Here is a 25,199-nt window from a genome sequence, read left to right as displayed (position 1 = left end):
TCCAGTCAGAACAGGTGCTAATTATAGGCCAGTCTTTAAATTACATAGGAGGGTCAGGTTACACGTTTCAACAGCAGAACAGTGGTAAGGTGTCCAGCCATCACTTCTTCTGTCTGACAGACAGTGCTCATAACACAAGCAGACTGGACAGCTGAGAATGAGGACCTATAAAGAAAGGTTGAGCCTAGAATAGACTGTTCAAGTGAATAGAAGTAATCATTTGTTTAGATGTAGTTTAACATCAGCTAACTAGCTACGGATGCAGTCAAATATACTGCTCAAAAAAATAAAGCGAACACTTAAACAACACATCCTAGATCTGAATGAAAGCAATAATCTATTTAAATACTTTTTTCTTTACATAGTTGAATGTGCTGACAACAAAATCACACAAAAATAATCAATGGAAATCCAATTTATCAACCCATGGAGGTCTGGATTTGGAGTCACACTCAAAATTAAAGTGGAAAACCACACTACAGGCTGATCCAACTTTGATGTAATGTACTTAAAACAAGTCAAAATGAGGCTCAGTAGGGTGTGTGGCCTCCATGTGCCTGTATGACCTCCCTACAACGCCTGGGCATGCTCCTGATGAGGTGGCGGATGGTCTCCTGAGGGATCTCCTCCCAGACCTGGACTAAAGCAACCGCCAACTCCTGGACAGTCTGTGGTGCAACGTGGCGTTGGTGGATGGAGCGAGACATGATGTCCCAGATGTGCTCAATTGGATTCAGGTCTGGGGAACGAGCGGGCCAGTCCAAAGCATCAATGCCTTCCTCTTGCAGGAACTGCTGACACACTCCAGCCACATGAGGTCTAGCATTGTCTTGCATTAGGAGGAACCCAGGGCCAACCGCACCAGCATATGGTCTCACAAGGGGTCTGAGGATCTCATCTTGGTACCTAATGGCAGTCAGGCTACCTCTGGCGAACACATGGAGGGCTGTGCGGCCCCCCAAAGAAATGCCACCCCACACCATGACTGACCCACTGCCAAACCGGTCATGCTGGAGGATGTTGCAGGCAGCAGAATGTTCTCCACGGCGTCTCCAGACTCTGTCATGTCTGTCACGTGCTCAGTGTGAACCTGCTTTCATCTGTGAAGAGCACAGGGCGCCAGTGGCGAATTTGCCAATCTTGGTGTTCTCTGGCAAATGTCAAACGTCCTGCACGGTGTTGGGCTGTAAGCACAACCCCCACCTGTGGACGGCGGGCCCTCATACCACCCTCATGGAGTCTGTTTCTGACCGTTTGAGCAGACACATGCACATTTGTGGCCTGCTGGAGGTCATTTTGCAGGGCTCTGGCAGTGCTCCTCCTGCTCCTCCTTGCACAAAGGCAGAGGTAACAGTCCTGCTGCTGGGTTGTTGCCCTCCTACAGCCTCCTACTGTTGCCCTCCTACAGCTGTCTAGGTGGCTGGTCTCAGATGATCCCACATGTGAGGAACCCGGATGTGGAGGTCCTGGGCTGGCAGGGTTACACGTGGTCTGCGGATTTTAGTCTGGCTGGACGTACTGGCAAATTCTATAAATTGAGGTGGCTTATGGTAGAGAAATTAAAATTCTCTGCCAACAGCTCTGGTGGACATTCCTGCAGTCAGCATGGCAATTGCACACTCCCTCAAAACTTGAGACATCTGTGGCATTGTGTTGTGTGAGTGGCCTTTTATCGTCCCCCAGCACAAGGTACACCTGTGTAACGATCATGCGGTTTAGTCATCTTCTTGATATGCCACACCTGTCTGGTCAATGGATTATCTTGGCAAAGGAGAAATGCAGGGATGTAAACAAATAAGCTTGTGCGTAATGAAAATGTATGAGATCATTTATTTCAGCTCATGAAACATGGGACCAACGATGTTGCGTTTATATCTTTGTTCAGTATAGAATCGTTTAGCAAATTACATCTTGCACTCTGATCAGAGGTGCTAAGTTCTCTCGGCCGGCAGACACTCGACCATCGCACTGGCCTGTCCGTGCCTTAAGACTGAGTGGAAAGCACCAGATTTTATACTATGTTTTTGATCACTTGGATGCTGCCGTGATTTCAGATAATCATTAATGAATTGTGAATAATGAAGAGCGGGAAAGTTACAGAGGCATAAATACCATACCCGCCAAAATATGCTAACCTCCCCTGTTACTGTTAATGGTGAGAGGTTAGCATGTCTTGGGGGTATGATCTTTGTGCCTCTGTAACTTTTACACTTATGATTATTCACAATTCATTCAAGATTATCTTTAATCATGGTAGCATCCACATTAATGTAGAAGTTGTTTATAAACATATCCATAATCTTATTTACAATAAAAGTGACTCCAAAATGACACAAAACATTTACCATTGATCTCTGTTGGGCACAACATAATCTGAACACAACCAAACCAAACAACAAATGCATCAAACAAGTTTGTAGAGTCACAAACTTGATGTAATCATTGTGTGTTAGGAATATAGGAATGAGTATGGGACCAAATACTAAGTTTGGACAACTTTAATAAACATAAGTGAATTTGTCCAAATACTTATGACACCTTCAAGATACACTACATGACCAAAAGTATGTGGACACATGCTCGTCGAGGGAAGGCTTTCCACTAGATGTTGGAACATTGCTGCGGGGACTTACTTCCATTCAGCCACAAGAACATTAGTGAGGTCGGGCACTGATGTTGGGCGATTAGGCCTGGCTCGCAGTCGGCGTTCCAATTCATCCCAAAGGTGTTCGATGGCGTTGAGGTCATGACTCTGTGCAGGTCAGTCAAGTTCTTCCACATCGATCTCGACCAACTATTTCTGTATGGACCTCGCTTGTGAACAAGGGCATTGTCATGCTGAAACAGGAAAGGGCCTTCCCCAAACTGTTGCCACAAAGTTAGAATGTCTAGAATGTCATTGTACTGTATGCTGTAGCGTTAAGATTTCCCTTCACTGGAACTAAAGGGCCAAGCCCGAACCATCAAAAACAGCCCCAGACCATTATTCCTCCCCTACCAAAATTTTCAGTTGGCACTATGCATTCAGACAAGTAGCGTTCTCCTGGCATCCGCCAAATCCAGATTTGTCCGTCGGATTGCCAGATGGTGAAGTGTAATTCATGACTTCAGAGAATGCATTTCCACTGCTCCAGAGTCCAATGGCGGCGAGATTTACACCACTCAGGCCGACGCTTGGCATTGCGCATGGGGATCTTAGGCTTGTGTGCAGCTGCTCGGCCATGGAAACCCATGTCATGAAACTCCCGAAAAACAGTTATTGTGCTGACATTGCTCCCAGAGGCAGTTTGGAACTCGGTAGTGAGTAATGCAACCGAGGACATGTGATTTTCACATGCTACGAGCTTCAGCACTCGGCCATCCTATTCTGTGAGCTTGTGTGGCCTACCACTTCGAGGCTGAGCCGTTGTTGCTCCTAGACGTTTCCACTTCATAATAACAGCACTTACAGTTGACCGGGGTAGCTCTAGCAGGGCAGAAATTTGAAGAATGGACTTGTTGGAAAGGTGGCATCCTATGACGCTGCCACGTTGAAAGACACTGAGCTCTTTAGTAAGGTCATTCTACTGACAATCTTTGTCTTTGGAGATTGCAACGGCTGTGTGCTCGATTTTATACATCGGTTAACAACGGTTGTGCCTGAAATAGCCAAATCAATTCTAAACGGTAAAACAGATATGTATGAAAATACCGTCAAATAAAAGGTGACATGCTGTACTGTCGCCTCAAATGAAAGGTTTGATCTGAAATTCAAAATGCTGGAGTATAGAGCCAAATTAAACGTTTTTGCTTCACTGTCCAAATAAATACATAGGGGAGTGTAGGTTCACACAAATGTTTTTTTTTTAATAAAAATCTACAAATGTTTCCCCTCCAATCATATATTAACACACACCCACACACACACGACAGCTGGGAATTCGACCCTTAACAGTGTCATTGAGTAGCATGTGATATATTCAGCTCTGGAAGCTAATTAGGTAACGTCACTGCTGAAAGGAGCCCCAAGGTGTTAAGTTGTAAGGCACCTCTATGGCCCCTACACAGGTCTTTAAGGAGGGGAACACATTCTGGCGATGACAAACACTATATTATCACCTTCTAGATAGCTTGTAGATAGCTTCACACAAATGCATTGACATTTATCTCGACCTTGTTACAAGACAAAGACCTTATGCCTGTTGGTTCAAAAATCACTCAACCATTTCCTGGTTTCAAAAATTTGAACAGTTTGCCTAATTTCTGTTTAGTGAAAAAACAAGCAATGTGATAATCATTGTACCATATAAACCGCAGTAAAATTGCTTTTCAGCTGTTTGAAGCTGGAGAACAAAACTGAAAGTAAAAGACACAAAAATGTTACTTAAGAACGGGAAGCATAGATATAGCGCCCATAGGACAGATCTACCACTTCTTAGACTTGCTTTCAATGAGAACAACTTATTCATAACTCACATTTCTAAACAAATTTAGCCAGGTTGCCCAAAAAGTTACATATTGCAGCTTTAAATATTCTACACAGGTTACTCTAAATCCATTCCCCGTAACATTACAGAGGTTATTATAACTTTGTGAACTTTAGAGGTGTCAAACTTATTCCAAACATCTCTGATGAATAAATCATGTGTGATTAATAAGTAGATCAATGCTAATCTTACTGCATTATACTGTACATCCAATTACACACCATTAAAATCCATAACAACTTAAATAACCAGCTGAATATAGTTTAGGAAATTAAATTAGGATGTTTTAACTTATTTTTCAGCATTTTGGGACTAATGATAGACACTCCAAGAAAGTAGATCCAAGAACAAATTCACAGGATCATTTTTGTCATCAACAATAAAGGAAAGGGAACAATGCCGGGTCAACAGGGCCTAGGGTTATTCCTCTTGGTGATAACGGATTGGGGAGTGACCTTGCCTTGGTGAACAAAGGAGGACAGCTGCAGTTGTCTACATCATAATAACTCAAATATGAAATGAGCTTACACATGGCAAGAACACTTTCTCATGTCACCTTAATAATCCAACGTAATGGTGTTAAGCAGTACCAGCACATTTTTTTTTGTTAACCTTTATTTAACTAGGCAAGGCAGTTAAGAACAAATTATTATTTACAAATGACAGCCTAGGAACAGTGGGTTAACTGCCTTGGCAGAATTTTACCTTGTCAGCTCGGGGATTCGATCTAGCAACCTTTCAGTTACTGGCCCAATGCACTAACCACTAGGCTACCTGCCGCCCCATACAAATGCCCAAGTGTTCATAAATTAGCATAAAAACAATTAAATCAATCTTTAAACTAGCAATTTGTCATTGCACAAAAATAGATCATTTGAAGAATTTCCATTAACTTTATGTTGGCATTTTTAGATGACTACGTTGCCTGAGACTGCAATTTGATCGAAGGGGCAAAAATACAGCTGTAAAGACCTGCTGCTTGCTATTGTCTATCCAATGCTACCTCACAATGAGAATCTCAGAAGCAAAACATGGGTAATGCTTTCAATGCATACGTTGTCCACCCTGGAATAGCCTGTTGTTACAACCAGCCTGATAGGTCAAAGAGGTATACACCTCTAGCCCCAAATACAGATCTTCTAAAATAATCAGACTAATTTATTATAATAGATGGCCCATCTCCATATAGGGCTGAGCAACACTCTTTATAAAGGGTGTCGGAGACCAGGGGGAGACAGACCAGGGGGAGACACAAGGCACCGGACATCCTGAAGGTAAGCATATAGAGGCAGTCTGCTGAGGAGGGCAAAGATAGTCATTATACGACCTAACAATAGACATAACCACACATAGCTGGTCAGTTGACTGATATTGGTATTTCGTTGTCTACTTTATTTACAGTCAAGATCCTTTCAACCAAACGTATCCCAGGGGTGACCAACAGGTAAGAATCACAATCTTCTAAAATAGATGTTCAACAACATGAAAACTATAACAGCTTGACAAATATGCATATTAATGCAAAACATTTGAGTGTCTGTACACATCAATGTAGTCAACATGTTGAAGAGAATCTTTCTGCAATGCAGAAAAGGCAGATGAGCTTCGTGAGTTACATGAATTCACTGAAAACCAATACTAACACACGGTTAAATGAACTGTATTGCACTTTTCATGTAGCCTGCTTTTGGCCAGCTAATAATAGCCTAACCACCGATCAAGCAACATTATGGACATTCAAATCCTTTTGCTGTAGGATTATTTTGCTGTGATAATATAGGTCAATTTAAGATCCTACATCTGTATATATTGCATAATACATATTTCCTGTATAGTAATTACATGTTGTCAGTGTCAACCTCACATGTTTTGGTTTATATTCAACGTTCAATTGGTTTACTCACCTTCATATTGTTCAGATAAACTCTTATTAATCTATGACTCTAAATCTGGTAGCCTACTGGTGTTCTGCCTTGACCCTTGCGTCTATTTTAGGCTTATATTTTAAAGTTCTATTGTTCTGCCATGACCGTTATGCTATGGTACAATATACTACTCATATACAGTACACCTGTATACATACAGTAGTGATACTAGTATACAATTTTCCAATTAACATAGGTCTTTGGTGGAAAATGTTTGGGATCAAATGTTTTATTTACATTATGCATTCCAAAAATGGTACCAGAGAGAAGTGAAATACAGCCCTGGTGCCCTAAAGTTGTTGATGTATTTAATATTATTTAATATTAGTGCTTTACACTGATATTAGATTATTACAACAATATGCACGGTTCCCTTTGTCATGAACAGAACAAAATGTAAAACTATCAATATATGGTTGATATTGTAAAAAATACTGTAAAGTATGAAGTTCTAAATGGTTGTTCTTTCTTAAGTTTGAGAAACGTTTGTCATGAGAATCCTGGCATACAACAAACCATGGCAACAGTGAGAACTGGCACAAGTAAATTGGGAAGTTTAGCAAATTCAACCTAATAATAATAGACACATACCTGCACAGATTTAAGAATGGGGGCTGCATTGATGGTAGAGTTTGGGGCTGCATTAACTCAAACCTTGTACTGTATAAAATATGTACATATGTATGTATTCAACACTCTGTTCCTGCCTTTACAGGTTTAAGAATGGGGGACAGTTTGATGGCAGAGTTTGGCGTCGCAGCTTCCTATCTGCGTAAATCAGACAAGGAGCGTATGGAATGCCAGACTAGACCCTTTGACATAAAGAGAGAGTGCTATGTGCCTGACCCTGAGGTTGAGTACGTCAAGGCCACAATCACCAGCAGAGATGGAGCTAAAGTCACCGCTGAAACTGAGTTTGGAAAGGTAAATATTTTGGTGAAAAACATTTCTGAAAATATATGACCTGGAAAATCATAAGATAATAATTTGTTAAACTAGGATAACTCTATGATTGATGAAAAATTAGTTATGAACTGAAATGAGTTATGTTCTTTAATGTTTAATATCTTTCTAACAAGAGACAACAAAGAGCAGAATCTTAACTTGAAATCTTTAACTTCCAAGCAAATCTTGCATTACATGTAAATGGATGATTTGTTAAAATGTTACACTGTGTGTAATCTCAAGTTAAGATTTGTCTCAAATTGAATACTTCTGCACATTGAAAATGTAAAAAAAAACGATTTAATTTGCTCTTCTTTCAGACTGTTACTGTGAAGGAGGACGACGTCCACCCCCAGAACCCGCCAAAGTTTGATAAAATTGAGGACATGGCGATGTTCACCTTCCTGCACGAGCCCGCTGTGCTGTTTAACCTCAAAGAGCGTTACGCAGCCTGGATGATCTATGTAAGTAATGACCTGTCTGCTAATATCGCCAATAAATCAAATATTAATTCAAATGAATGAAACTAAATATGCGGTATCCCTCTTGTCTTCCACAGACCTACTCAGGGCTGTTCTGTGTCACTGTCAACCCATACAAGTGGCTGCCAGTGTACGATCAGTCTGTTGTCAATGCATATAGAGGCAAGAAGAGGAGTGAAGCTCCACCTCACATTTTCTCCATATCTGACAACGCTTACCAGTACATGTTGTCAGGTAAAATATAACTTTTCATCTATTAGTGCTGAGCGATTAACCAACATTTTTTTTATTTTTTCGGGGGTGGGGGGATGGGTATTAAACAAATAATTGACCGTCTTTACCTGAATTCCATTTCGTGAATTGTTTTGTAAACCCAACGCCTGTTTCAAATCAAAACGAGAGTGGGACGCTGGGCTGAAGGGAGTCGTAGTTTTCATTAAGCAAATATTCAACCTAGTTCAGCACAGGAACGTAGTAATTAACTACAATTACCAAAATCCATTGAGCCTGTTACGTTAGGTTAGATACACACGGACTGCATAGACCACATGAGAGAGTAATGTAAACAACACAATGATAAGAGGGGGGCTAGAGACAGTTTGTGAAAGTATTATTACTTCAGACAGCTCTCACCATGCTTAGGCAGGCTAGCCTAGCTAAATAGGATGACTAAAGATAGTACAGTATGGGGAGAGGAGAGAACTTTGTCTGGCTGCTACTGCCTGAGCAGAGATGAGATGATGACTTTTAAGGAATGAAAATAACACATTCATTAAATAAAAACGAAGTCATATACACAACTGAAATATTTTATTATTTTTAATAGCAATTTCCTATTTTACTATTGATGTCTACCCAATGTGGACCTGACGGAGACAATGGGATATTTTCAATGTTTTGGCAACTGAATTTTGGCTTTTGGAATTTATGTTAAAAACCTCAAATTATTTTTATGTCATTATTTCATAATGCATTTAATGTTTAAAATAAAATATAAATGTAATAATCAAACCGAAACCAAACTGACCTCAAAAAGCACTAATCGCTCCGCACTAGTCTACAGTGACATAAAATGTTTTTAAGTGACACATTTACTGATACTTCTCTTTCAACAGACAGGGAAAATCAGTCTGTCCTTATCACGTAAGTACATCAACCAAAGGTTATATCCATTTAAGACTATTTAAAGTTAAGAGAAATTCTGAGACATTAACATTTGTATTTTTAAATCCCAGTGGAGAATCCGGTGCTGGAAAGACTGTTAACACCAAGAGAGTCATCCAGTACTTCGCCAGCATTGCTGCTGTTAGCGGAAAGAAAAGTGTATCAGAAGAAAAAAAGGTAAAATAGAGGGCAAATATTCAGCATTTCCCAATATGCATTTAGCAGCAGTGCAAAGCTGCTAGTAAATCATGGCCCCCACTAACTTCATTTTTAAAAATAATAATAATAATAATTTTGGGCAAAATTAAAAAGCAGATATAAGTATGTAGATAATATAATGGAGCAATATATTTCTTAATGAGATCATCTTTCAGAACGACCAATTATCAAAATAAAAACAAAACAAAACAGTCTGTGTTTTGTCATGGGGCCCCCATTGATTTTTTTACAATGTTTGAGTAACTCAGATAGCATAAGAACAAAGCATAAGAACTAGGCATAAGCCATGGCATAATGTGTATAGTTGTTGAAGGAAATTAGCTTTAAAAAAGAAAGAATAATAAAGAATAATAATAAAGTTAGCCCCATGGCATTGCCCGCGCCCCCCTGCCAAAAAAACAACTAAATGAAACACTGAATCACTATTAATCCTAAATTAAACATTCCTCGTGGCTGGATAAGCATATGTTGACTACAGATCTTTGCAGCATTTTAACACTGTGTGGTTGTTGGTTTGCAGGGGACCCTGGAGGATCAAATCATCCAGGCCAATCCTGCCCTGGAGGCTTTTGGTAATGCCAAGACCATCAGGAATGACAACTCCTCCCGATTTGTACGTTCGGTCTTTGTTTGCAGTCAAATATCATTTAAATCTTATCATACATGTTCATCTTATCTGTTGTATTTTGTGGTTGAAATTTATTAGGATACAATTAATTGATGTCATGACATCAGCTAATTTTCTCAGGTCCATCACCTAATCAACCCTTTTGGGACTGTATATCAAATCAAATATCAAATATGTATGTGTGCAACAGAGCTGGGTTTCAATAGTATTTGTTTTCTTTTCAATATTTTCTGTGTTTGATTGAGAACCAGATAGGTGGAATTTAAACTTGTAGGACTATTCCATCAGTTCCATTACACAATGCAAGCTCAATCATGCACACCTACTTAGGTATTCAAAAAGAAAACAAATACTACTTGAACTCTGATCTAATGTGATTATTAATTTCTGCTTTGACAATAACTTACAGGGTAAATTCATCCGAATTCATTTTGGAGTCACTGGGAAGCTTTCGTCTGCTGACATTGAGACTTGTGAGTACAATACTCAATTTGACAAGACTTGAACAGATCTATTTGACAGGAAACACATTAATACCAAATGCACTTTCCCATACTGATCAGATCTTCTGGAGAAGTCACGTGTAACTTTCCAGCTCAAGGCTGAGAGAGACTACCACATCTTCTACCAGATCCTGTCACAACAGAAACCAGAACTGCTGGGTGAGTATTAAATCATCAAACTGAGGTCGATTCTGGATTAAACTGAACATTTCTGATGCATTTCAATTGTTATGATGCAGCACAGCCAGCCCAGGCAGTGTGCTACTCCCATCCCCCACTGTAAAACTCCCAACACAATATAGCATGATTTATGTAGTAACAATTGTTTAAATTACATTTAAGCACACAACATTATAATCCAATGCACACAAAACAATCTCCAGCTGCAGTTCTTTGGAGTGGTGTAATGTACTTAAGTAAAAAATAATTGAAAGTACTATTTAAGTAGTTTTTTTGGGGTATCTGTACTTTAATTTATTATTTCTATTTTTGACAACTTTCAATTTTACTCCATTACATTCCTAAAGAAAATAATGTACTTTTTACTCCTTACATTTTCCCTGACACCCAAAAGTACCTGTTACATTTTAAACGCTTAGCAGGACAGGAAAATTGTCTAATTCATGCACTTATCAAGAGAACATCTCTGGTCATCCCTACTGCTACTGCCTCTGATCTGGCAGACTCACTAAACACAAATGCTTCGTTTGTAAATTATGTCTGAGTGTTGAACTGTGCCCCTGGCAATCCGTAAATATTTTTTTTTATTTTTTTTATCGTGTCATCTGATTTTCCCAGTATAAGACATTTTAAATGATTTATACTTTTACTTTTGATACTTAAGTACATTTAAAACCAAATACTTTAAGACTTTTACTAAAGTAGTATTTTACTAAAGTAGTATTTGACTACGTCACTTTTACTTTTACTTGAGTCGTTTTTTTTAAAGGTATCTTTACTTTTACTCAAGTATGAAAATTGGGTCCTTTTTCCACCACTGGTTTTTCGAAACTCTAATGACTAATTTGCCTTCCTGTCAATTTATAATATAAATCAATGGCAATTTTCTAATTGACCCCAACCCTAATGCGGAGTATATTATGTTATGACCTACAGTTTACCACAGCATCAACACAAATAAACTGAGCTGTTCAATTCTTTTCAGAGATGCTACTCATCACCAGCAATCCCTATGACTATGCCTTCATCTCCCAAGGAGAGATTGCTGTAACCTCCATTAATGATTCAGATGAGCTAATGGCTACTGATGTGAGTAATATATCTATATACTGTATATGCAATAACATTCCAACCCCTTCTCCAATGCAAAACAATTACCTTTAATTTGGGACTAGGATGCCTTTGATGTGCTGGGCTTCTCCCAAGAGGAGAAGAATGGCATTTATAAGCTGACTGGTGCCATCATGCACTACGGCAACATGAAGTTCAAGAATAAGCAGCGGGAGGAGCAAGCAGAGGCAGATGGCACTGAGGGTGAGTGCTGAGGATTTAAAACCTCTCAATTCATTTTGCAGTAGTATCTGATAATCAAAAATCAGTTAGATTGCCTCTTCCAATCATAAAACATTGCCTTTCTAGATCTTGACAAAGCTGCATATCTGATGGGCCTGAACTCTGCTGACCTAGTCAAGGGGCTGTGTCACCCTAGGGTCAAAGTAGGAAATGAGTGGGTCACCAAAGGTCAGAATGTCAACCAGGTGAGTCTCCAAAATGTTTTTATAATATTGAGCATACAACTTGTCTATAAAGTTGCTAATATGTTCATACCTAGAATAACCTATTGAGCATGCTTTTTAGTCCAGGACTAGGCCTAATCTGTGTCTAGGAAACTGTCCCTATGTGTTTATGTTGAGGTAATTTTTTTTCTAAATATTTTGTAGGTGTACTACGCTGTTGGTGCACTGGCAAAGAAAATTTACGAGAACATGTTCCTCTGGATGGTGATAAGAATCAACCTTTCTCTGGACACTAAGAATGCTCGCCAGCATTACATTGGTGTGCTGGACATTGCTGGCTTTGAGATCTTTGATGTGAGTGTTTGATGTAAATTTGATTTTAAAAAAGGACACATGAAACAATTCATCTAGAACATTACAGCAGACAAGATAAAGTAACTGTGAACTTCTATTCCAGTTCAACACCTTTGAGCAGCTGTGCATCAACTTCACTAATGAGAAGCTGCAGCAGTTCTTCAACCACCACATGTTTGTGCTGGAGCAGGAAGAGTATAAGAAAGAGGGAATTGTCTGGGAGTTCATTGACTTTGGCATGGACTTGGCTGCCTGCATTGACCTCATTGAAAGGGTTGGTATCTTCAGTGCAGTAGTTTATATGATGTATCCTAAGTCATCTTTGAGATTTCAAATATTACAAGGACAGTCTTCATAAATGTGCTTCTATGACAAATTATTCTGATATTTATTCACAATGCTTTTCCCTTAACATTAATTTATTTTCATTCATTCCTTCCACCAGCCCATGGGTATCATGTCCATCCTTGAAGAGGAGTGCATGTTCCCTAAGGCCAGTGATTCTACATTCAAAGCTAAGCTGTATGATACGCATCTGGGCAAAAATGCATGCTTCCAGAAGCCTAGGATTGTTAAGGGTAAACCAGAGGCCCATTTCTCCATGGTTCACTATGCTGGCATTGTTGACTACAACATTGGTAACTGGCTGGTGAAGAACAAGGATCCTCTGAATGAGACTGTGGTCGGACTGTTCCAGAAGTCAAGTCTTAAGTTCCTGGCCAACCTATTTGCAAACTATGCTGGTGCAGAAGGAGGTACTATGTGTTTATATCTGCAAAGACTACAACACACTCAAATAAATAACAATCCACAGTATATGATAGTAGTAATAATAGCATATTTAAATAGTTATTTCATTATCATACAGCACCTGAAGAAAAAGCGGCTGGAGGAAAAAAGAAGAAAGGCTCTTCCTTCCAGACTGTGTCTGCATTGCACAGGGTAAATCTGAGCTTAAATAAACATATGTAGTGCACTGGGTAACAAATGTATTATATTTGCACTAAATTTGAGATGCCAGTATGTTGTGGATTGGCATGTTAGCATTAAATGCCATTGTGACTCGTGAGGTACTTGGAGACTCATTCACTGATGGAAAATTCTACATTTGTCATACTCACAGGAGAACTTGGGTAAACTCATGACCAACTTGAGGTCTACTCACCCCCATTTTGTACGTTGCATCATCCCCAATGAGACCAAGACTCCTGGGGCCATGGAGAATCCTCTGGTCATGCACCAGCTGCGCTGTAACGGTGTGCTGGAAGGCATCAGGATCTGCAGAAAGGGCTTCCCCAACAGGATCCTGTATGCTGACTTCAAACAAAGGTAAAAATAATTATTAATTTCCTTTCCAAAATAAATTCAACGGTTTACCTATTCAGGTCTTCCATTTTTAAAGATAATTACTTTCTGATTTAAATTCAGATACCGCATCCTCAATCCAAATGCTATCCCTGAGGGTCAGTTCATGGACAACATGAAGGCATCAGAAAAACTGCTGGGCACTTTGGACATTGACCACACCCAGTACAGATTAGGACACACTAAGGTAAATTATCTAATGGTGCGTTCACAACCAAGTAGCGAGGATTTACCACATACGACTCGAAATAATCCACTTGAACTCCCCTCCAACTGGTAATTAATTACTAGTGGGAAACTCGTCTATCATCCTGAGCTCCCACTTCTTCAACATACTGACATCTGACGTGACTTACTAAGGAAATTACCCCGATAACAGCATTATCGGGCAAAACATTGTTTATAAAAGCAATCTATTAATATATAACACTATAATATATAACACTAACAATATATATTTTTTAAATTACAAAAAATGTTGACAAGCATGATAGCTGTACTTTTAGATTATGGTTCACGCAGCTTGATGGCCATTAGCCAATCAGCGTTTTTTCATGATTTCAAAGCACGTGAATGCATTCAAATGGTAAATGCAGACCTACCACTTGGTTATGAATGCAACATAAATTCCAGGATGGAATACTAGCAGCAATTACGGGGTCCAAGCAGTATATTAACACTACATCACCATCTGGCCAACCAGCGCAATGCCTCTTGAAATAACTGCTGATGTACCACTGATCATGCTTATCTAATTTATCTGTCTCTAGGGCAAATGGGTCAAGTCAAGAGATAAAAATAGATACTTGGTATAGTGCCATAATGTAGTAGATCCAGATATACAATGAGCAATTAAAAGCATAGTGGCCATACTGCTTGCGATAGACTTCCTGTACATGTTTTTAAAGACCCTGCCAAATTTAGTAACTCTTGGTCAACATGCTGGGTTGGAAGTTGTAAAATCAATTGCTCATTACAGGGCCACCTTGTCGTCAATTTGTGCCAATTTCCTAGAGGCATGAAAGTTTTGGAAAACTGTTAGATACCACATTCAAGGTATTTATGGTAATCTGGCAAAACAAATGCAATCCTACCAAATACAAGAAGGCCTTGTGTATCATTAGGTGTTCTTCAAGGCTGGTCTCCTGGGTACTCTTGAGGAGATGAGAGACGATCGTCTCGCTCTTATCATCACTGGCCTCCAGGCCAGATCACGTGGTCTACTTGCTAGAATTGAGTTCCAGAAAATTGTTGACCGCAGGTAAGAATGAGAATAGCTTAAACCTTTTCAGACAATATGTTAGGGGTGAGGAAAGGTTGTATGAACTATATTTTCAAAAATATTTGCAGGGATGCCTTGCTTGTGATCCAATGGAACATTCGTGCCTTCATGGGTGTCAAGAATTGGCCCTGGATGAAGATGTACTTCAAGATCAAACCTCTGCTGAAGTCAGCAGAGACTGAGAAGGAGATGGCCAACATGAAGGAAGAATTCCTGAAGCTTAAAGAGGCTTATGCTAAATCTGAAGCCCGTAGAAAGGAGCTGGAAGAAAAGATGGTATCCATTCTCCAAGAGAAGAATGACCTGCAGCTTGCAGTCCAAACTGTGAGTAACTTTACCTGCACTACAGTTACTTTGCAGCAGTCACATCTTTGGTCAAAATGGCCTTTCTAGTTAGCTTTTAGCCATAAGCTAACAAGAGAAATGGAAAAACAGAGAGAAAAGAGACATGATTTTCTAAATAGACACGTACAATCTGTGCACCATTTGTCAATCATTTGTAGTGTCCAAATATTTTGCCTCCAAACAAACTGCTGAGCATTGGAGAATTTGATATACTTACAATATATTGACGCATTGACAGCAAGAAGACAGTATTGTTGATGCTGAAGAGAGATGTGAAGGTCTGATCAAAAGCAAAATCCAGCTTGAGGCCAAAGCCAAAGAGCTGACAGAAAGACTGGAGGATGAGGAGGAGATGAATTCAGAGCTAACTGCTAAGAAGAGGAAGCTGGAGGATGAGTGCTCAGAACTCAAGAAAGACATTGATGATCTGGAGCTCACCCTGGCTAAAGTGGAGAAGGAAAAGCATGCCACAGAGAACAAGGTAAAATAAATTGGTCTTTCTTGTGATGTTAAAACTACCATTAAATATTTTGGATAAAAGTGTAATGACACTGTTCTGTTTTGTTAGGTTAAAAACCTTACTGAGGAGATGGCAGCTCTGGACGAAATCATTGCCAAGCTGACCAAGGAGAAGAAGGCTCTGCAAGAGGCTCATCAACAAACGCTGGATGACCTGCAGAGTGAGGAGGACAAAGTCAACACGCTGACCAAGGCCAAAGCCAAACTGGAACAGCAAGTTGATGATGTGAGTATCAAATAGGAATTCATAAGAAGTATAAACAAAATTTGTAATATCCTAAAAACAGGCTTCAGTAAATTGGTTACTCCAAAAATTGTTTCATATATCCTTAATCAGCTTGAAGGGTCTCTGGAGCAAGAGAAGAAGGTGAGAATGGACCTTGAGAGAGCCAAGAGAAAGCTGGAAGGAGACTTGAAGTTGACCCAGGAAAGCCTAATGGACCTGGAGAATGACAAGCAGCAGATGGAGGAGAGATTGAAGAAGTAAGATCAGAGATCAAAATATGCTAACAAAGTATTATTCAATAGAAAACACTAAAAATTGATATTCATCTCAACAGGAAGGACTTTGAGATGAGCCAACTCAACAGCAAGATTGAGGATGAGCAAGCCATGGGTGCCCAGCTTCAGAAAAAACTGAAGGAGCTGCAGGTAATTCAAGACAATTGTTGAAACGCTTTACTTCTTAAAGTCACATTTGAACTAGATGAATTGAATTCCTACTATTTTAGGCCCGCATTGAGGAATTAGAGGAAGAGCTGGAGGCTGAAAGAGCTGCCCGTGCCAAGGTGGAGAAACAGAGGGCAGACTTGTCCAGAGAGCTAGAAGAGATCAGTGAGAGGCTGGAGGAGGCTGGTGGAGCCACTGCTGCCCAGATTGAGATGAACAAGAAGAGGGAGGCTGAGTTCCAGAAGGTGCGCAGAGACCTTGAAGAGGCTACCCTGCAGCATGAGGCTACAGCTGCCACTCTGAGGAAGAAAAATGCTGACAGTGTAGCTGACCTGGGAGAACAGATTGACAACCTTCAGAGAGTGAAGCAGAAGCTGGAGAAAGAGAAGAGTGAGCTCAGGCTGGAGCTGGATGATGTGGTCTCCAACATGGAGCAGATTGTCAAGTCCAAAGTATGTGGTATCATTGGTAAATCAAAGATCTATACATGCTTTTTAAAGATGCAATCTAGTGATGCTGTTCTCTCATTCAAAACAAATCTGTTTTTAGACAAACTTGGAGAAAATGTGCCGCACTCTAGAGGACCAGATGAGTGAATACAGGACAAAAGCTGAGGAAGGACAGCGATCCATCAATGATTTCACCATGCAGAAAGCAAAGCTTCAAACTGAGAATGGTATATTAACAAAAAACCTGGACATCCACATGAACACCCACAAAAATAACCAGATTAAGTAATATAATTTAAAATAATTTGAATATCATGTAAACAGGTGAACTTGCTAGACAGTTGGAGGAGAAGGACTCTCTGGTCTCTCAACTGACCAGAGGTAAGCAGTCCAACGTTCAGCAGATTGAAGACCTCAAGAGACAATTGGAGGAGGAAGTCAAGGTATTTATACAAAGAATGCAGAGTCCCTTATCCAACTACATTTATCTTCAGGCATAATCACAGATCCTTTTTTAAATTTCCTTACCAGGCAAAGAACGCGCTTGCCCATGCAGTGCAGTCTGCTCGCCATGACTCAGATCTGTTGAGGGAGCAGTATGAGGAGGAGCAGGAGGCCAAGTCTGAACTGCAGCGTGGCATGTCCAAGGCTAATGCTGAGGTGGCTCAGTGGAGAACCAAGTATGAAACTGATGCCATCCAGAAGACTGAGGAGCTTGAGGACGCAAAGTAAGGATTTTTTATTACTTCCTTTTACTTTTCAGGCTATTGAACCTTGGCTGAATGAGCGATACACAAAAGTACATGTTAAATAATACATGGTTTACCTGTTACACAACCATTATATATTAGAAAATAAAGGCAGCTGTTCGGAAACGTATTTCTCATCTATGTCAATCTAGGAAGAAACTGGCTCAGCGTCTGCAGGATGCAGAGGAAGCTGTGGAAGCTGTAAATGCTAAATGCTCATCCCTGGAGAAGACTAAACACAGACTTCAGAATGAGATTGAAGATCTCATGGTGGATGTGGAGAGATCCAATGCAGCTGCTGCCTCTCTGGACAAGAAGCAAAGGAACTTTGACAAGGTAAGAAAAAAACATATGGAATACACAAGTCCTATTAGCCTTCATTATAGTACATTAGGGGCGGCAGGTAGCCTAGTGCTACGGTTTTCAACCAGTGTGCTGCGGCACCTTTACAATGCAGAAAACCGGTAACCTCTTGCGCAAACCTATTTTAAACTAAATACCTATATTATCAGAGCTAAAGCAAAATATTTCTAGCGCAGATTCATCTTACTGGGGTACACACAAATGAATCATCATGAACTATGAAAATATACTGAACAAAAATATAAAACGCCACGTGCAACATTTTCTTAGATTTTACTGAGTTACACTTCATATAAGGAGATCAGTCAATTGAAATAAATTCATTAAGCCCTAATGGATTTAACACCACTCGGAATAGAGATATACATCTGTTGGTCACATATACTTAAATAAAAAGGTAGGGCCGTGGACCAGAAAACCAGTCAGTTTCTGGTGTGACCACCATTTGCCTCATGCAGCACAACACATCTCCTTCGCATAGAGTTGATCAGGCTGTTGATTGTGGCCTGTGGAATGTTGTCCCACTCCTCTTTAATTGCTTTGAGAAGTTGCTAGATATTGATGGGAACTGGAACACGCTGTCGTACACGTCAATACAGAGCATCCCAAACATGCTCAATGGGTGATATGTCTGGTGAGTATGCAGGCCATGGAAGAACAGGGACATTTTTAGCTTCCAGGAATTGTATACAGATCCTTGCGACATGGGCCGTGCATTAGGTCATCTATACGTCTTTGCTAGGTAAAGCTCCGCCTTATCTCAGCTCACTGGTCACGATAACAACACCCACCCGTAGCACGCGCTCCAGCAGGTATATCTCACTTGTCATCCCCAAAGCCAACATCTACTTTGGCCGCCTTTCCTTCCAGTTCTGAGCAGCTAACCGATCGCTGCAGCTGTACATAGCATCTGTAAATAGCCCATCCAATCTACCTACCTCATCCCCATATTGTTTTTATTTACTTTTCTGCTCTTTTGCACACCAGTATTTCTACTTGCAAATCATCATCTGCACATCTAGCACTCCTGTGTTAATTTGCTAAATTGTATTTACTTCGCTACTATGGCCTATTTATTGCCTCCTCATACCATTTGCACACACTGTATATAGACTTTTTTTCTATTGCGTTATTGACTGTACGCTTGTTTATTCCATGTGTAACTTTGTGTTGTTGTTTTTGTCGCACTGCTTTGCTTTATCTTGGCCAGGTCGCAGTTGTAAATGAGAACATGTTCTCAACTAGCCTACCTGGTTAAATAATGGTGAAATATTTTATTTTTTTAAATGATCACGCTGAAACATGAGGTGATGGCGGCAGATGAATGGCACGACCAATGGGCCTCAGGATCTCATCACGGTTTCTCTGTGCATTTAAATTGCCATCGATAAAATGCAATTGTGTTTGTTTTCCGTAGCTTATGTCTGCCCATATCATAATGCCACCGCCACCATGGGGCACTCTGTTAACAACGTTGACATCAGCAAACCGCTCGCCCACATGACCCCATCCACGTGGTCTGCGGTTGTGAAGCTGGTTGGACGAACTGTCAAATACTCTAAAAGGACGTTGGAGGCGGCTTACGGTAGAGAAATTAACAATAAATTCTCTGACAACAGCTCTGGTGGACATTCCGGCGGTCAGCATGCCAAAAATGTGTTTCAAAATTTGAGATAAATCTGCATTTTTTGCATATGGAAGATTTCTGGGATCTTTTATTTCTGCTCCTGAAACATGGCATTAACACTTCACATGATGCGTTTATATTTTTCTCCAGTGTAGTTCAAATAAAACCTATTTAATCTTCAAGAAATGTTGTCTGAAAAAAGATGATTAGAAATATGGATCCGATGAGATGGAGGTCATTACCACTAAATAAATTAATAGGGAAATGTTAGCTGTGCAGCAGAATTTTTTTTATCCCAACAAAGTGCCATGGTTCAAAAAAGGTTGTGCTGGCATCAATCTACATCCTACCATCACCTCCCATTGTGGCCTTGAGTAAGGCACATCTTATCTGAACCATACTGTATACTGTATTCAAACCACTTAAAAAACGATGTGTTTCAGGTCCTGGCTGAGTGGAAGCAGAAGTTTGAGGAGTCGCAGACTGAGCTGGAGAGCTCCCAGAAAGAGGCCAGATCTCTCAGCACTGAGCTCTTCAAACTCAAGAACTCTTATGAGGAGTCTCTGGATCATCTGGAGACCATGAAGAGGGAGAACAAGAACCTCCAAGGTCAGAGCATGAGCATTAATTGAGCCTATGTAACTTAGTCAATAAAATAATGATTTTTTATAGAGATCAGTTATGCCAAAAAGATTCTGATGTACAACTACATTTTCCACAGAGGAAATTTCCGACCTGACTGAGCAGCTTGGTGAAGGAGGAAAGAGCATCCATGAGTTGGAAAAGATCCGTAAACAGCTGGAGCAGGAGAAGGCTGAGTTACAGTCTGCTCTAGAGGAAGCTGAGGTAAGAAAATAAAACATTTACTGATGGTGAAAGTACCATCATTTAATTTAAAGATTTTACAAACTATGGGTGGCTGTGTTGTCATAGGCCTCCCTAGAGCATGAGGAGGGAAAGATCCTGAGAGCTCAGCTGGAGTTCAATCAGGTGAAAGCTGACATTGAACGGAAGCTGGTGGAGAAGGATGAGGAAATGGAGATGAATAAGAGGAACCAGCAGAGAGTTGTGGATACCCTGCAAAGCTCCCTGGAGTCAGAGACTCGCAGCAGGAATGAAGCTCTCAGGCTGAAGAAGAAGATGGAGGGAGATCTCAATGAGATGGAGATCCAGCTCAGCCAGGCCAACAGGCAGGCATCAGAGGCCCAGAAGCAACTTAAGGGTCTCCATTCCCATCTGAAGGTATTACTTCCACACCATTGAATTAAAAACATTGCTTGTGTATTTAGAAAAGAAAAACCACACTGTGTAGTGTAGTAAATGTATACAAAGTAAATAGTAAATCAAGTAAAATCAGTAATTCTTTCTACAGGATTCTCAACTGCAGCTGGATGATGCTCTTCGTAGCAATGATGACCTGAAGGAGAACATTGCCATTGTGGAGAGACGCAACAACCTGATGCAGGCTGAACTGGATGAGCTGAGAGCCCTGGTGGAGCAGACTGAGAGAGGCCGCAAACTGGCTGAGCAGGAACTGCTGGATGTTAGTGAGAGAGTTCAGCTTCTCCACTCACAGGTAAGACAGTAATATAGAACAGTGTTCTCCTTAAAGATGGAGTCCTTAATGGTGAAACTGACATGTCTGTTTGCGATATTACAACAACAAAGAAGTTACTGAAAATTAAAAACACTGTTTTTTCCCTTTGGACATCATTGCAAGCACGATAAAACAGCAGAAAATGTACTGTACCATGTTGTGTAATGCTCCTCACCTCTGCTTTGTCAACAAAACAAAAACAATAACAATGGTGTTTGGACGGACAGTGTGACTGTTTCCCCTACTACGGATTCCATCTTTAAATGTCTGCTACCTGAGGTACGTAGAAGTAATATAAAAGTAATTTGTCATATATATGTATAGAACACCAGCCTACTGAGCCAGAAGAAGAAGCTAGAGGGCGACACATCCCAGCTTCAGAATGAAGTGGAGGAGGCTGTGCAGGAGTGCAGAAATGCAGAGGAAAAGGCCAAGAAGGCCATTACTGATGCTGCCATGATGGCAGAGGAGCTGAAGAAGGAGCAGGACACCAGTGCTCACCTGGAGCGCATGAAAAAGAACATGGAGCAGACCATCAAGGACCTGCAGCACCGCCTGGATGAAGCTGAACAAATCGCCATGAAGGGTGGCAAGAAGCAGATCCAGAAGCTGGAGGCCAGAGTAAGTGTCTAAGCTACATTCTCTTCTATTAATTCAATGTCACATGTCATATTTCTAGTCATATTTCTAGCTTCAACATTGAAAGTAGTGGTAACTAACAAAGTAATTGTAAATGGTGTGTTAACATTGATCATATCTTTCTAGGTGAGAGAGCTAGAGACTGAAGTGGAACTGGAGCAAAGGAGGAGCAGTGATTCTGTGAAAGGAGTCCGTAAATATGAGAGACGCATCAAGGAGCTCACATACCAGGTACATTGTTTTAATTTGACAGTGCAGAGTTAACAATTCACATTAACATGCTCAGAGATACATCTCCAGTATGACTCTTTTTTTGTCTCTTCTTTTTGTGTGCAGACTGAGGAAGACCGTAAGAATTTGAGCCGCCTGCAGGACCTGGTGGACAAACTGCAGCTGAAGGTCAAATCCTACAAGAGGACTTCAGAGGAGGCTGTAAGTAACCTTCTATCATCTAACTGATGCATCTGTAATTCTCAAATTATTTTGTTTACTAGAAACTTAAATCATATTTAACATTTCTCACAGGAGGAACAAGCCAATGCCAATTTGGGCAAGTTCCGTAAGATTCAGCATGAACTGGATGAGGCAGAAGAGAGGGCTGATATTGCTGAGTCTCAGGTCAACAAGATGAGAGCCAAGAGTCGTGATGCCAGTTCCAAGGTCCGTGAAGTTGCTGTTTCAATTTAATGTATGGAAAAGCCTAAACTTTGTGGGATCTGGGACTCTGTTTAATGGTCATTTGGATTCTTGATATTAACCCATTGATTCCTGAAGAAAATAAGTATTGAATGGATCATCTGTTACATTGTTACCAAGTAACTATTCATACCTGTTGAAGATCCACATGGTAAAATTTCAACCAGAGTACACAATATATGGTAGTAAAATGTTTTTCGGTACACCGTCAAATTTAAATGATCTGGTAATCAATCAATCTATGTTCTCTGTCACAGAAAGGAAAGGATGAGGAGTGAGTCCAAGAGTTGTGATGCTGGCTCCCAGGTCAGTTCTTTTAATCAGATTAATTATATTGGTTATAATTTGCAAACTCAAGTCATGTATGACAACAGCCCCAACCACAATTGATTTTTAAGAATTTGATCTCCAATAACCGTACTATCATTCATATAACTAACTTTAAATTAGAATATTGTTCCCTGTCATGGGTTCAAAAAAAATCTTCAAAAGCATGACACATTTTAGTTTCAGTGGTGAGTTACTGTGTGATGGCAAGCAACACATTTATATTTATAGTGATAAATGCTGGACATCTTTGCTTCTTTAAATATTTATTCAGAATCTTACTAGTAGACAGAGTTGGTGTAATTAATGATATGTATAGTGTATACTATTTACTCAAACAAGGAGCCCCATCGATTAATATAGAGTTGACAACGCACAGAATATTGTTAGAATGTTTTTAGTGTTTACAGTAGTTTATTACATTTTAACCTTCCTCCATCTTGTGTCACAGAAAGGACATGATGAAGAGTGAAGCTCTCGGATGGACCTTTCTGAAAATCTCCTGACTGTAGTGCTTTAGTTTTTTCTCTATTCTCCATGTAACATGAGAAGAATAAAGTCAATTTAAACTCTGTGTATTGCTTGATTCTATTACAAACAGGTTTGGAATCCACTATTATTTAACAAAATTAAGTTAACACTGGTTTTCATTGAATATAATGATAATTTACCTCTCTGTGAGGTAAGTTAGAACAACATCCACATCTTCAGCACCCAGGGAACAGTACTTCCTTGTTCAGGGGCAGAACGGCAGATTTTTACCTTGTCAGCTCAGGGATTTGATCCAGCAACCCTCCGGTTACTGGCTCAAATTGCTTAAATTGTGTTGTTTATGTGTGACCAAATTTCCGTGAACAGACATTTTTATAGACCACTAGCTAATCTCAGAAATCAATGTACCTCACAAGCTGTCCATCTTAATCAGAGAAAGGCACTCAGTAGGAATTTCACTGGGTTATAGATGTGCTCAAGGACAAAGGGAGGGAAACAATGTGGCATGAACAAGACAGACTTAAAGTTACACCCCACAAGCCAACAACTTGAGAGACCGCAACAGTCAAAATCTGCTGTCATTCGAAAACATAATGTTAAATTTCACTGCTATGCGGACGACACACAGCTGTACATTTCAATGAAACATGGTGAAGCCCCAAAATTGCCCTCGCTAGAAGCCTGTGTTTCAGACATAAAGAAGTGGATGGCTGCAAACTTTCTACTTTTAAACTCGGACAAAACAGAGATGCTTGTTCTAGGTCCCAAGAAACAAAGAGATCTTCTGTTGAATCTGACAATTAATCTGGATGGTTGTACAGTCGTCTCAAATAAAACTGTGAAGGACCTCGGCGTTACTCTGGACCCTGATCTCTCTTTTGAAGAACATATCAAGACTGTTTCAAGGACAGCTTTTTTCCATCTACGTAACATTGCAAAAATCAGAAATTTTCTGTCCAAAAATGACGCAGAAAAATTCATCCATGCTTTTGTTACTTCTAGGCTGGACTACTGCAATGCTCTACTTTCCGGCTACCCGGATAAAGCACTAAATAAACTTCAGTTAGTGCTAAATACGGCTGCTAGAATCCTGACTAGAACCAAAAAATGTGATCATATTACTCCAGTGCTAGCCTCCCTACACTGGCTTCCTGTTAAGGCAAGGGCTGATTTCAAGGTTTTACTGCTAACCTACAAAGCATTACATGGGCTTGCTCCTACCTATCTTTCCGATTTGGTCCTGCCGTACATACCTACACGTACGCTACGGTCACAAGACGCAGGCCTCCTAATTGTCCCTAGAATTTCTAAGCAAACGGCTGGAGGTAGGGCTTTCTCCTATAGAGCTCCATTTTTATGGAATGGTCTGCCTACCAATGTGAGAGACGCAGACTCAGTCTCAACCTTTAAGTCTTTACTGAAGACTTATCTCTTCAGTAGGTCCTATGATTAAGTATAGTCTGGCCCAGGAGTGTGAAGGTGAACGGAAAGGCTGGAGCAACGAACCGCCCTTGCTGTCTCTGCCTTGCCGGTTCCCCTCTTTCCACTGGGATTCTCTGCCTCTAACCCTTTTACAGGGGCTGAGTCACTGGCCTACTGGTGTTCTTCCATGCCGTCCACGGGAGGGGTGCGTCACTTGAGTGGGTTGAGTCACTGACGTGGTCTTCCTGTCTGGGTTGGCGCCCCCCCCTTGGGTT

General features: G+C 40.4%; 1 protein-coding gene across 1 annotated transcript; it reads left to right on the top strand.

Annotated features, from left to right (window-relative positions):
• The first annotated feature begins 5,695 nt into the window (after positions 1-5,695).
• Positions 5,696-23,584, top strand: LOC106590266 (myosin-7). The gene is made up of 40 exons (XM_045710570.2): positions 5,696-5,740; positions 5,868-5,910; positions 7,107-7,315; positions 7,657-7,800; positions 7,896-8,052; positions 8,934-8,961; positions 9,054-9,159; positions 9,722-9,814; positions 10,239-10,302; positions 10,393-10,491; positions 11,498-11,601; positions 11,688-11,826; positions 11,932-12,050; positions 12,234-12,383; positions 12,487-12,657; positions 12,829-13,138; positions 13,252-13,325; positions 13,507-13,712; positions 13,812-13,935; positions 14,873-15,009; positions 15,099-15,354; positions 15,614-15,856; positions 15,944-16,120; positions 16,232-16,377; positions 16,455-16,545; positions 16,626-17,015; positions 17,113-17,239; positions 17,337-17,455; positions 17,544-17,740; positions 17,914-18,097; positions 20,195-20,360; positions 20,473-20,597; positions 20,685-20,993; positions 21,124-21,327; positions 21,673-21,969; positions 22,114-22,218; positions 22,324-22,419; positions 22,513-22,647; positions 22,941-22,989; positions 23,462-23,584. The coding sequence occupies exons 3-39, from the start codon at positions 7,115-7,117 to the stop codon at positions 22,959-22,961; spliced, it is 5,814 nt and encodes a 1,937-aa protein (XP_045566526.2). The 5' UTR covers positions 5,696-5,740; positions 5,868-5,910; positions 7,107-7,114; the 3' UTR covers positions 22,962-22,989; positions 23,462-23,584.
• Positions 23,585-25,199: the final 1,615 nt, after the last annotated feature.

Source organism: Salmo salar, chromosome 29 (assembly GCF_965601325.2).
Source record: "Salmo salar chromosome 29, fSalSal1, whole genome shotgun sequence".
Classification (NCBI taxonomy): domain Eukaryota; kingdom Metazoa; phylum Chordata; class Actinopteri; order Salmoniformes; family Salmonidae; genus Salmo; species Salmo salar.
The sequence above is the reverse complement of the archived record's forward strand: the minus strand, read 5'-3'. Positions and strand labels throughout refer to the sequence as shown.

What these genes read in the sequence shown, in the direction of transcription:
- LOC106590266 (XM_045710570.2), top strand. Translation starts at nt 7,115, where the DNA reads ATGGGGGACAGTTTGATGGCAGAGTTTGGCGTCGCAGCTTCCTATCTG. An exon ending in ATGACAACTCCTCCCGATTT is followed by an intron (nt 9,815 to 10,238) that starts GTACGTTCGGTC and finishes AATAACTTACAG; the next exon opens with GGTAAATTCATCCGAATTCA. An exon ending in TATGCTGACTTCAAACAAAG is followed by an intron (nt 13,713 to 13,811) that starts GTAAAAATAATT and finishes ATTTAAATTCAG; the next exon opens with ATACCGCATCCTCAATCCAA.